The 12,705-nt window shown below is 40.6% G+C and overlaps 2 protein-coding genes across 2 annotated transcripts in view; both read left to right on the forward strand.

Moving 5' to 3' along the window:
- Window positions 1–4,369, forward strand: part of erfl1 (Ets2 repressor factor like 1) — a 40,973-nt gene extending 36,604 nt beyond the window's left edge. Inside the window, exons 6-7 of the mRNA XM_032518733.1 lie at window positions 454–583; window positions 2,198–4,369. Of these exons, the coding sequence (XP_032374624.1) occupies window positions 454–583; window positions 2,198–3,015 (948 nt within the window). The 3' untranslated portion in view covers window positions 3,016–4,369. The remainder of the gene's footprint in view (window positions 1–453; window positions 584–2,197) is intronic.
- Window positions 4,370–7,358: 2,989 nt separating this feature from the next.
- Window positions 7,359–12,705, forward strand: part of arhgef1 (Rho guanine nucleotide exchange factor (GEF) 1) — a 45,438-nt gene continuing 40,091 nt past the window's right edge. Inside the window, 1 exon segment of the mRNA XM_032518863.1 lies at window positions 7,359–7,625. The gene's annotated coding sequence lies outside the window, so the exon portion shown is untranslated.

The following is a 12,705-nucleotide window of genomic DNA, read 5'->3' on the forward strand; positions in this document are numbered from 1 at the left end:
ACACACACACACACACACACACACAGCTGCCCTACATCCTGAATGGATGTCATTCTCTCAGATCTCAGTCCTATTCGTCCTGTGTCCCTTCACGCAGGACCAAGCCCCACAATCCCTCTCTCTCCTTGTCATTTATCCTTTGTGCCCACAATCTTAATCGCTGGTCTCCATTTGACTCTGTACTCTTCCTGCCTTTGAGTCTCTGAGCCTCTGCGTCCTCCTACCTCCCTTTTTACCCCGAGTCCCATGACACCCCTTTTTAGCCTGTCCTTGCTGCGACTCTGTCACTGTTTGCATCACACTCCGCAGGGTGCTGCTGTCAACATATGATTTTACACCGCACAATGCGGCAGCGCCATCAGGGCAGATTTGTAGCAATACGTGTGTTGGATTTGGGAAGTTCAGAAATTAATTGAATTATTTTTCCTTTTTCTCTCCCTCTTTGTTGCTCAGGCCATACAGTCCCTGTTTCCTCGTTTGCCAGAGTCTGGCAGGGGAACGTCCCTGTTTGATCGTGGGACCACAGCACCAGGGCCCGAAGGAGACAAGCTGAGACTGGATGCATTCCCCTTCCTCAGTTCAGGTGAGCTAATAAAAGTTAGTCAAAATTGCCAGTGCAAAAATAGGAATCTGTCAGTATTGCAGAGACAAAGCCTTCCTCATTCCTCATTCAGTATAGGCAGCAAACAGACCCTCTTAAACAAAGAGAGAAGGAGAAGGTAGAGATAAAGAGTAGAGCAGGGAGAGGAATGAGGATATGGGGAGGCATGAACATTTATTGTTAAAGGAAATAAGAGAGATGGCTGTCCCATTGCAGTGAGGCTGTGCTTCAGGTGAGAGAGGCCAGGTTAGATGGTGAATTATGCATTTCAGCGGTGGTGAGAAACAAGTTGAAACAAGGAGAAATCCTCCACCTTTTCAGCATTATTTTCTGCAGTTGTCCTCTTCTTTCTCCTTTAGTGTCAACAAACACAGTGCAGATTTGTGGATATTTGCCTAATTATCTGTATACATATTGTTGGTTAATGAATCTGTTGTTTGTACTTCTCCACGCTCTGTACGTGCATTAGAATGTGTATGAAGGTGCAGGGCTAGAGAGGCAATGTGTAAACAGATGTACTCGCGCACACACATGCCCTCCTCATCACACAACCTTCCCCCCCTCCTTCCCCACTCTGTTTGTCCTCAGGTCCTATTCCCCCCTTCTTCCCTTCTCACCCTCCTCTCCCTCCCATGTGTCCCTGCTGTCCTAATCCCTTCCCAGGCAGGAAGGCCCTAATTGAGGGTGCAGGCTTCAGTTTGTGGCCTGTGGGCGCCCATTACTGTGTTTTCATAAGCAAGTGAGGCCTGCCTGACTGATTCAATATTCATGTGTCTGCCAGCTACTCCTGGCCCAGCACGCAGAGACTTCACCACTGTCAAATTAGCCCTGCATAGTAAATAACAGAGTGAAAGAGAGAGCGAGGTAGACTGAGAAAGGTTGTGGGTGCAGCAGAGAGAGAGAGAATCTTTGAGTTGGTTGTCAGTTGGAAGGAAGTACAGTAGGTGGAGAGGCAATGCTTTTGTTTGTTCATTAAAATTGTATTCCAGCACACCCCAAATGTACCCCCTTTTGCTTATATCAAGTAATGCTCACAAGGACCTGAATTCAAATATGGGGCTGTATTTAATTGGCTACATCTAAAAGTTAATCTAAAATGGTACGTTGACATGTGAAAACATTGGGGGGACAGGAGGTCCCCAGTTTGCAAGTTTACCTTCTGTCAGAGAATTAACCTCTGGAAGTAAACAGACCAGGGTGCTGATGCATTCTTTATTATTTCTCAGCTAACATATTTAAACAATGTGACTGTCACCACTGTGATGATGTGGCAACCCATCTCATTAACATACATCAAAACATAATACATTGTTTGGAAGATTTAAACTCTGCTTGATTAGATGTAGTGCAGCATCTTTGTGATCACATCTGGTTTACAGCAGTGTGAAGTGGGTGTACTCAGTACTGGCATGCATAAATTAACCATCAGGTTTTTTGTTGTTGAAAGCAGCCGTGCCACAATTGGCCCCTGTGGCTTCTGATTATAATTGCTAATACCGAAGAGCATAATTAGTGAACATTTTTGGATGTTGTATGTCAAGAAACCTTTGGCCCTTCTGAGAGCTAACCTCCATTTCTGGATTTTCCCTGTCCTAGGTGCCCCGTGCTACACCAAACCCCCGTCCCTGCTGGGCCCGTATCCTCGCAACCCACCCTTTGACTACCCCTGGGGCTTCAACCCCTACCTCTCAGGGGCCTTCTCTCTCAATAACTGCCCCAAACTTCCCCCTGGCTCCCTCTACCCCTCCCAGTTTTACCCCAACCCTTTGCAGAGCAGCCTTTCTCAGCTGCCTCACCCCTTCTCCTCCCTACTCCCCCCAGGGGAAGCAGGTGGGGGTGAGAGGGGCGCAGCGGGGCAAACCGGAGGGACAAACGGCACTGCGGGTGGTCAGCCAGTCAGACTCTGCCTGCCACCCTACCCAGGGAGCCTGTCATTGGGTCGGACGGACATTGGCAACGGGGCGTCTTTGGGGGAAAGGGAAAGGGTGGAGGCCAATCCTCTAGGGACGGGGCTGAGTCTTGGTCTGGGAGCAGTCGACCTGGGAGCCGGGACTGGGACAGGTCGGCAGAGCCCCACAGAGAGGAGAGGAGGGGTGAAGCAGGACCTAGAGTCCGACTCAGACCTGGAGATCACAGATCTGAGCGACTGCAGCTCGGACAACGAAAACGAGCACGAGTTCAGCATCAGGAAGGAATCCAGCCTGGGCCAGCGATCACAGATAGTGTTGAATGGAAAGAAAGGGAGCGTGCTGCCACCCATCTCCTCTCTTCCCCCGACAGTGTCCCCACATCCTCTGAAGAGCCTGATGCCCATCAGTCCCCCACCCCCGTCCCTGCCTCCGTCACTTTCCCCCTCTGTGGCTCTGCATGAAAGACACAGGGAGACAGAGACTCTCAAAATGATACACAGCTAATACATTTTCTCCCACATCCACCATCTTGCCAGTCTGTGCTCTGATAACTCTCTTTTTCTCTCCTTTCTATTCTCTGAGACACTTTTTTGATTTAAATTGTCAAACCCCCGATCACGTTTGATTCGTACTTCTTTCAGGAAACTTCTGTTTTCCTGTTTGCTGTGTTGCTGTTTAACTAGCCTACAGTCCATTAAACTACTGACTCGTCCATCTTAGGACAAATAGCGCATACAGTTTGAGGGCATCAGCTGTCTTCATCGCCATCTTGTCCTTTCTGTTGTGATCTCTCACACCAAATGATCCCTCCATGGTTTGTAGACTTGTTTTACATGTTGCCAGCAACTACTCTACAACGTGCTGTCTGCAGCCGAGCTATGACAGAAGGCAGTGAGGTGGTAAATTGCAACACACCGATGCCTGCCTTGACAAACACTAACAAACAACATCCCTATACCAACAGAACAGAATAACAAATAATGCTCAGATCGATCCAATTTTACAGATTTGTCCTGTAATTCTTGAGATTTAGACTCTATATATATAAAATCACTATAACTTTTGAGACATAGTCAAATACTGCCACCTGGTGGTCCTTTTAGTCAATGTCTCCAACAATGAAATCACATAACCTCCGTAATCCTGTGAGTTAAATTGTTGCCCCTACATTTATTTTGCACTTTTAAATGATATTGTTTCTTGTGTGTTAATTTAAATGTTAAATTCCATATTTCTGAGAGTTTTAACTGTGATAGTCTGTGAGTATTTATTTTTGCCCTGTGGTTCAAGTATTTCCTGCACAAGGAAGGGAAAGGAAAGAAAAAGAGAGCAGAGGGAGCTTGACCAACCTAGAAATTTGTATGAATATTTCAGTGTATATATTTTATTATGGTGTACATTACATTTAATTATTATTCACTATGATAAGATTTAGCTGTATTGTTGTGATTTAATTCAGTATTTAAACATGTTGGAAAAAGTATAAGCTTAGGTGTATAAAAGTTTAAATTATTAATGACAGAAGATCTGCACTCTGAAGATGTTTTTCTATGATGAGGACAGAGTTCACACTGGGAATTGTTTCTGGTTTTCTCGACCCCAATTAATTGTGCCCCTTGGTCATTTTTGCCAGATGTCCAACATACGACCCCTTTGGGTTCAAAAATATGCCGGTAGACTTATTTTTATAGTTAGAATTCACCCAGTGTAACTGTACTGTAATTAGTCAAATGTGAATAATATTGGTCTTTGCGTTTTCTGTTTTTAAATCCTCCCCCGAAAATATGCTTTAATTATTTTTCAATCAGTGTTTTTTGTCCATGCCAGCAGCAGTGCAATTGGTTTTGCTTGAGGACATGAAAAAAATAAATAGTTTATGTTTGCAGATCTAATGACAAACATCCTTTCTCCGGCCCTATTTCCCATCACAGAGTGAACATTAAACCATATTGTACAGCTTCATAGCCTTTATAGCCTATGGTTTGTCAAACAGTGGCGGTATGCTATTAGTTGTGAAAGCTCTATTGTAAACTTAATGTAAAGCTCTATGTTTGTTGAGTTGCTACAGGAAAGGCCTCCAGTCACCTCCACATGGAGAACACTAACTAACAGCTGTAAATACTGTTTCCTTAGTGTGTGTGTGTGTGTGTGTACACATCCAAAAATGACAATGCAGTGGTTTTACCTGTCATCTCTCTTTGTTTTACTGTAAAGAGGAAAAATGGAAAGTGCAAAAAAGATGAATATCTTTAAAAGCAATAAACATTATTCTGGATAGTGAACTGTTGTTGACTGAGTTTGTTGGATGGATTCATGTGTGATGTTGAGCAGCGCAATGTCAGGTGGCCCTAACATCGTTATGTTTGAAATTCATCTAACACATGCCGGTGAACAAAACCTTGATACATAGTCTTTTGGAAACCACAGTATATTAAAATATTTAGAATGAAACTACATTGTTCTATCGGTTCACTTTACATCTCCTGTAGTTAGTAAGTCATACTATAAATAATTCTGATGTGACCGTTGATATTTGCCAAATTTTAATTGTGGTTACTGATTCTGAATCCTGCTTAGTTTTGAAGACAGAAACAAAGTTATTAAAATTGAAATGAATTCCACTGCACTGATATTAATAAAATAAAAGAATTAAATTTGGGATATTTCATTCGATCAGCAATTTTTCATGGATTTCTGTCAAAGCGGCCCATGTTTTGTCCTCACTTAATTAGATTTTTAAAAGCATTAATCGGAATAATAAGTTAATGATAAGATAGTAATATATAGATTCTAACTGTAGAAGGTGTAATGACCATTCAGACACATTTTTTGGGCTTGTATTGTATTACTATTACATTTGTCTTATAGACCTATCCCATATATACGCCTATGCCTTCCAATAATTGATAGGAGTACTGTAGCAGCTCATTCAATATATGGACTGATACCTGCTCCTTTATCTTCACCTCTCATTGCCAATATGTAAATTAATAGTTTGAATTCACATCCAAGTTGTGAGACAGCATCTCCAAATGTTGCCAACACCATTCAAAACTTTACAGTTGTAACAATCACTGACATTGACATTGATGAGGTCTTCAAACAGTTTTTAAGCGTATTTTCACAGTTTGAACATAAAGGGCAAGATGGAGGAATGTTTGTACATTCTATTAAACAACTTTAAGATTTCAACCATCATATCTACAATCTCACATCGCCATACGGCAGCTATTACAAATGTGAGATTTATTAAGGTTATGACCACAATACAAACAACAGAGGATGAACCTGGATTGAAAGCAAATAGATGGTTGAGTCTAGTAGGAAGTGACGGGACCTCATTATAGTGCAGTTAATTCTCAGCCCGACGGCCAATCCTGTCATCTGTAAACACTTTATCTAAGGACGTCACCAAATTATCTAAGGATAGATTTTATATCAAGGACAAGAAGTCAAGACAAGCGCTCAAAATGTGAATATCTACAATTGAATAGAAACTGGTTATGATGAAGATTCAACTGGGGTACCTGCTTGAGGTAGACTTTCTATGATATGACTTTCTGTCATATCTCATGGGTGCTTTATTTTATAATTCCATTTTTTTTATGACTTTCACAATCAATTTGTTCCTGATGACTTCATGAAATAGTTTTCTGTTTTAAATGTGTGCTTTAAAAACAAAAACAAAAACAACGCATTTGTGACCCCAGTCAAAAGCACCCAACTGCTGCCTAAACGGTTTTATTGGATAAAATAGAATTGATATATAACATTTTTGCCATGGGTCCTAATTTTAAGCATCACACTCTATCAGGGGGCTTGAGGCACTTTATTAGTCATTTGGAAGGAGACAGATATATTTAATCATGTGCTCTGTATATTGTTATTTTACACAATAGGGAAATTAACTAAAACTTTCCTGAAATAGTACACTTCAGATGATATTCCTAACATAACTAATACTGTTTTGAGAAGAAATAAGATTAAGATGTGATGGTTGTTTCTTAGTAGTTTGTAGTCATTGTGTGTTAAATATGTTGGGTAGGATAAGGGTTAAAGGGAGCTTGAGGTGAGATTGTTTTGTCAACAAGGTCAAGAATGAACGTTGAACCTCAGTCTAAATTCATGTTGTTTTATGTCATATTAGTTTAAAAAGAACAGGTCAGATTGTTAGGTCAATCGAGTAACGTCATGTGTGAAGGGAATCAAGTCATAGCTATGTTTCTCCACAAGGTGGCGGAATAAGGCTAGGATAGAAGTGAGATGAGTAAGCAGGTAATAAAGTTTGATTTGAGCAGTCAACTCCGTTAACAGTTGCTTCGATAACACGACAGACATGCCCTTTATGATCTGTAATCTGTTCATGGGTTCACAGTTTTGTGTGCATTTTATTCACGGGCAAATATAAAAAAATATACTACATTTCATAGCTTTGGAAAAGAACATAGAGGTGAAATGATATATGCTAAACACAGGTTGTTTTGGAGATAACAGTAGGAGAGTCATATAAGAAGAATACACATTTTCTGTTCGCTGCAAGCATCTCAGCCGTTAATACTAGTGAGTGGAAACAAGTCAGCTTCATGCAGGGCTCCGATGTTAAGGCAGGACATAGGTTAATAATAATTAAAGACCGGTTTTAAAAAACATTCACAGCACGTTGACATACCTTTACAACATATTTCGTAAAGACCAACATGTAGCTTTTACATAACACAAAACCACGTAAAAACGTTAACATCACGTTTATAAAATATGTATGTGCTATGGGGACAAGTTACCGTGTAACACAGTGCGGAAACAACCCGTTTATAGACGGTTTACTTTTTCTTTTTTTGAACTTTCACAGTCGAGCTGTAAAACTCAAATAAGCAAATAGTTACTCTACATAACATTCGGTTATTATGTGTGTTTTTATTGTGCTCGGTTATTTTAAAACGCTTAATCTTGACTTTTTATCCACCTTCTGTTAATCACCCTGTGCGTTCTTCCTTCTTTTTTTTTTTGATGTGTAGCTACTTCCGCGTACAATGTTTTTTCCCCACTGACACACGGCAACTTTCGAACAGGAAACCTATTAGAAGCTTCGACTGTCTCTTTCTCTGAATTCACGGGTGAGTATTTTATTTCAACACTAATGCTAGCGAACATGATAAAGAGTTTGAACTTTTAAGGCTTTGTGTGGTAAATTTCAAGTCGTCAGGGTTGTTTGTTTTACCGAAAGAAATGGCTTATTCCAGCCCGAGCTGCAGACGGTTAGCGCCACATAAAGGAATGCTGTGCTCGGCTGACCGTGCACGACATATCTCGTACTCTGTGGAAAATAAACGAGCTGATAACGGTTTTATTTAACGTTGTGGTTAATGAATGTAGCAACGGGACAATAATGACTCCCATTAGGAAATCTGAAGTATGTGTCAGAAGCAGTTAAGTGGGTATAACAACTTCAGGTAACACAGCAGAGTTGGCCCGTGTGTATTTTCTGGCAAAGCCATGTAGGATTTTACGACTTTTTAGATCTTCTACCAAACTACAAATCACTTTAATATTCCCAAGGGGGGTTTATGCTGTGTCACTTAAGTTTATAGCTGGTGGCCTTGTGAAATTTCATGTATTCTTATCCCCTTTGCAAGAGTATCCTGCTGACATGTGTCATAAAGGTAATGTGGTTGTTTCTCATAAGGAAAACACTGTATATGAACTGAATATGGAGCTGCTTGTACTTTGTGGTATTAAAAGGTCTATTCTGTTGTTTTCTGCTCTGTCCATTTAAATCAAAGGCTCTCAGCACTGTGGTTATAGAGACTTTTCTGTGCCAGATCAACCTCTTATTTATTTGTCAACATTGTTTTTGCACACCATGAAAGAAGGCAATATGACATGAGTCCCGCTACCCCCTTCTTTTCCTATACCATCACTCATCTAATTAGCCTATATAGAGTGGGAGTTTTCAGTCCTGACAGTTTTCAGTAATTAGTGTCTGCATATAATTGATTACCCATGATGATTTTGCCTTGTGAAACAGAGGACATTGTCTATGCAGAATATGCGAGTTTTCTTGTGCTAACAGGAAACTGCATTCACTCTACATCTAGTGTGGCTTCATTATCTCACTGTAGTCATTAACTAAAGATAGGAGGCTGGAACAGTGTGGATTGTGCAAGCCAGTAAACCCTCATGTTTTCACTAATCACTCCTTTTTTTTGGCCAGGCTAGTTCAAGTTATTTGTTGTGCTGCTGTGGCTTTCACTGATGCAAGGTTTAGGTATTAGGCTTTGTCTAAACAAACACATAATTCCATTGAATTTTAATAAGGAGTAGGTTTGCTAATTATTAAACGGTGCCATGGGTGTGTTAAGGGCGTTGCATCTGGCGGTTTCGGAGACTGTGACACGTTCCCAGCCAGACGCTGCACCCCAGAGGCCCCATGTGAAGCAGGGCCCTGCCACTTCCTGTTACGCTCTGCTAAACTAGAGGAGCACTGCACTTGTCATCTCTCTCTCTCCACATTTTACAAGTGCAGGCTTGTCTGGAGCCCAAAGGCTACCTTCTCTTCCTTTTAAAGGAATGTTGGCGATTTAATTTGAGTTGCTGTGCTGCTCTCTCCCTCCTTGTTTCTCGCTCTCTCTATTGTGATAGGCCTGCGTAAACTCACCCACATCCACTGTCTCTCAGAGAGTAGAAAGATCGACTTGGATATGGCTACAGTGAGGCATCGCTAACTCTCTGAGAGATACCTAACAACTGGAATGACAGGTGTAGGCCCCTACAGTTGGAACAGCCAGGGGGTGTCCTAAGGGCCTGGAGCTGTGTTGAAGACAAGCTAATAATTTACTGTAGTCAGGCTTGGACTTCAAAGAAAACACTGATATTCTTCTCTGGCTGCAGTTAGATTGATGCACAGACAGCAGATAATGAGAGGCAGAGAGGACTGGGCTGCTGTTCTCTCTGCAGGTCAGCAATGAAATCGGCTGAATTTCGTGTGTGTGTGTGTGTGTGTGTGTGTGTGTGTGTGTGTGTGTGTGTGTGGCACCTTACTTTGTCCAGTATTTACTGGATTATGAACCAGATTAGCTACAAACTGACATTATTGCATCAATAAATGGCAATTTTCAGAGAATAGTCTGTATCATAACATACTAAAATAGGCCTTTTCACTAAGAAACAAATGTACAGGTGTAAATAATATGATTAGTAATGGCTGTGTTCCATTTAGCTGCTTTAGTTAGAGGTCCTGGTATTGTCCATGCTTGATCAGTGTCACACAGTCCTGACTTACTGGGACAATTGAATGGGACAGAGCCATGTGGATGTTATTAGTAGGCTAATGCCTGTGCTTTTTCTACCTTAATGAGTCTGCTGTGAAAAAGACCTATTAAGAAAGGCTAAGGTGTCATCTAAAATCCCTCCCTTGTTCACCACTCCATTCATAATGGATACTTACACTGTAATCAGCGCTAAATTACTACTATAGACATTTTTATATTTTGCATCATTTGTGACAAGTTTTGCACCTATTAAATGCCCTGATTAAGATGGAATTAAAAAGAGGGTGCATGTCATGGATGCTACTTTATTCATTCTATTGTGAGACAATATAATGCATACATTTCACATTCAGAATTAAGACACTAATGAAAGACTGTTCATATCGACACTATATAGTAACTAGGGAGTGATTAGGACAATTACCAATGGAGTCATTTACTATAGCATTTACACTATAGTTTATGTTGCTATTGCAATGGAAGATTAAATATACAGAAGATTATTGAAGATTTTTGCCATGTTGCCAATAGTAAGCATTTAAAGGTATTAGGATTTATAAATAGCTTTAAAGGTTAACTCCACTGACTGAGTATTTCACAAATGAACCTTGCCACCTCTAGTACAGTTGTATGTTAAGAGTGTAACAAAGTATTATTAGAATACAGAGCTCCACTATACTTATTTGTACTGACTTGTTCTGCACTTTGTCTGAGCTGACAAAATGTGTTAATGTAGGCAAACCATTGATTAGATTTTCATGTGTTCATTTCGGACCATTCACTGTGAAGCTAGCACATACATGCAACTGGTCAGTAGTTATATGGTATCAGCACATTTACAGGACTATGTTTTTTTTTTAAAGTAAAATTAGCTCACACAGGCAGCTTGGTGTATTCACCTGCCAATGCCATCTCTCTGCTGTCATTCAGCACTGTTTCACACACTGCAGTCAAACTAGACAAGCACTCCTGTTTGCAGTATGTGTGGTTGTGTGTCTGTGTGTGCATGTGTGAGACATGCCAGTCATGTGTGTGCAGCAGTGACATCCCCCCAACAACTGAATGACCCCCTCAGAGACCAAAATGAATGCAACCAATCTCAGCTCTCACACTTAACGATAGGAGGGTTTTCGTGCAAGTCTAACCTGGGCTACAGCAGCCTGTTCCTCACACTCTTGAAAAAAAAGTAGAAAATGGAAAGAGTTACATCCATCTGTCCAAGTGTGAGTCAGAGGGATGGCTGGCTGGAAAGCTTATGTGAGGGAGAGTGAGTGAGAGAGGGAGGAAACGGAGAATGAGCTCTTTCATTTGAGGGTCACAGTGGAAAAAGCGAGACTCGACTCCATAGATGATGTTTACTCTTGAGGAGTGAAAGATGGGGGGTATGGTGGGGTGAAAGGTCTTCCAGTCTGAGTGTTTCTGCAGACAGTGTGCTGCTGACAAGACAGGCTTTTCCAAACAAAAAGGATTCTTGTATTTGTCATATTGTAATAAATGTTGTAACACTAAGGAAACATGATAATGACGCTTTTGCAATAATACAGTAATTCATAAATTCTATTTCAATTTTGAAGGTTCAAGGCCAAGATTTACCATTTATCCTTTGATTCAATGCAATATTGCAATTTGTCTAGTTTCCATCAGTTAAGTGTTATGGTCAATAGGCTAAGCAGAAATTAATTTAACCTACATGTCAAGTCAGTTATATTTATACAACCCCAAAACACTATTTGGGTAAAATACAACAAGACCAGCAGATAATCACATTTGTAAAGCTAGAACACAGAAATACTTTAACGATTGATTCATTTTTTGATTGTTGCCTTTTAATTTTCTGTCAATCATCTGATTGATTGATTGATTAACTAACTATTCATTTCAGTTCTAAAGTGCCCCAGTGCATTGGTAACCACACTTAATACTATGCACTTATTTGGCTTTAGGCTGTTTACAGGCCTTGGAGATTAATACTATGTGAAAGAGTTGTATAAAGCCTTTCGTAGCTTCAGGGGGAGTTGCGTGAAACCGGATAAATTGCCTCAAGTAACGTCACTTGAGTCAAGTGGGGATTAAGACTACAAGTTTAACAATGAAAAAATCTAGAGGTATGGAGTAAGAAAGAAGTGAGCTTACTAGACCTCCGTAGCCCGCTCCTCATCTCTGCTTGAGGCTACATAAGCCGCTCATAAAACACTCGATTCTCTAACTGAACTGTTAGTGGCCGATTTGCATTGTGGGTAATGTAGGCAGCAGATTTTGACAGGAGAAGAATTTGGGATAGCGTTAGTTTTGCTGTATTGATTATTTGCTTCTTTTATTATATAACTGTCCATTGTGAGTCTGACAGTGTTAAGTGTGAAGTGCAATGTTAAATCAGTGGACTACGCCGTCTCAAATATGAAAATGTTCAGCTCTATGGTTATCTTGAGTGTTAGCTAATCAAAGTTGGAGTCTACAAGTCATTGCAGATTTAAATTTGATGTAAAACATTGATTATGATCAGGACGGAGAACTGTCTTGGATAAAGATTGAATTATTACTTGATGCCTTATTAATAGGTATATCCTGAGGGAGAGAAGAATGTTAAATATCTGGATTGCAAACTACTGGCACGAGGTTAGCATCATGAACCAAGGTGTGCACGTACAGAGGCATTTTTGGCCTCAGAGACTTTGATTCCCGGCAGGCTGAATTCCTTCCAAAAATGTCCAGTATCAGCTTGTTGTTGCTTTGTTTGGTATTTTGTATTAAAATCCACAGCAATAAAACACACACACAAACGTACAGTACACAATCAGAATCAGAAATACACATAACAGACTTGTGAATGGATGAGGAGCATTTTGTGTCACAAAATGTCAATCAGATGCTTCTGTGTTTGGCCTTAGCAATTACTGCCACACACACACACACACACACACACACA

This window comes from Etheostoma spectabile, chromosome 6 (assembly GCF_008692095.1).
Source record: "Etheostoma spectabile isolate EspeVRDwgs_2016 chromosome 6, UIUC_Espe_1.0, whole genome shotgun sequence".
NCBI lineage: Eukaryota > Metazoa > Chordata > Actinopteri > Perciformes > Percidae > Etheostoma > Etheostoma spectabile.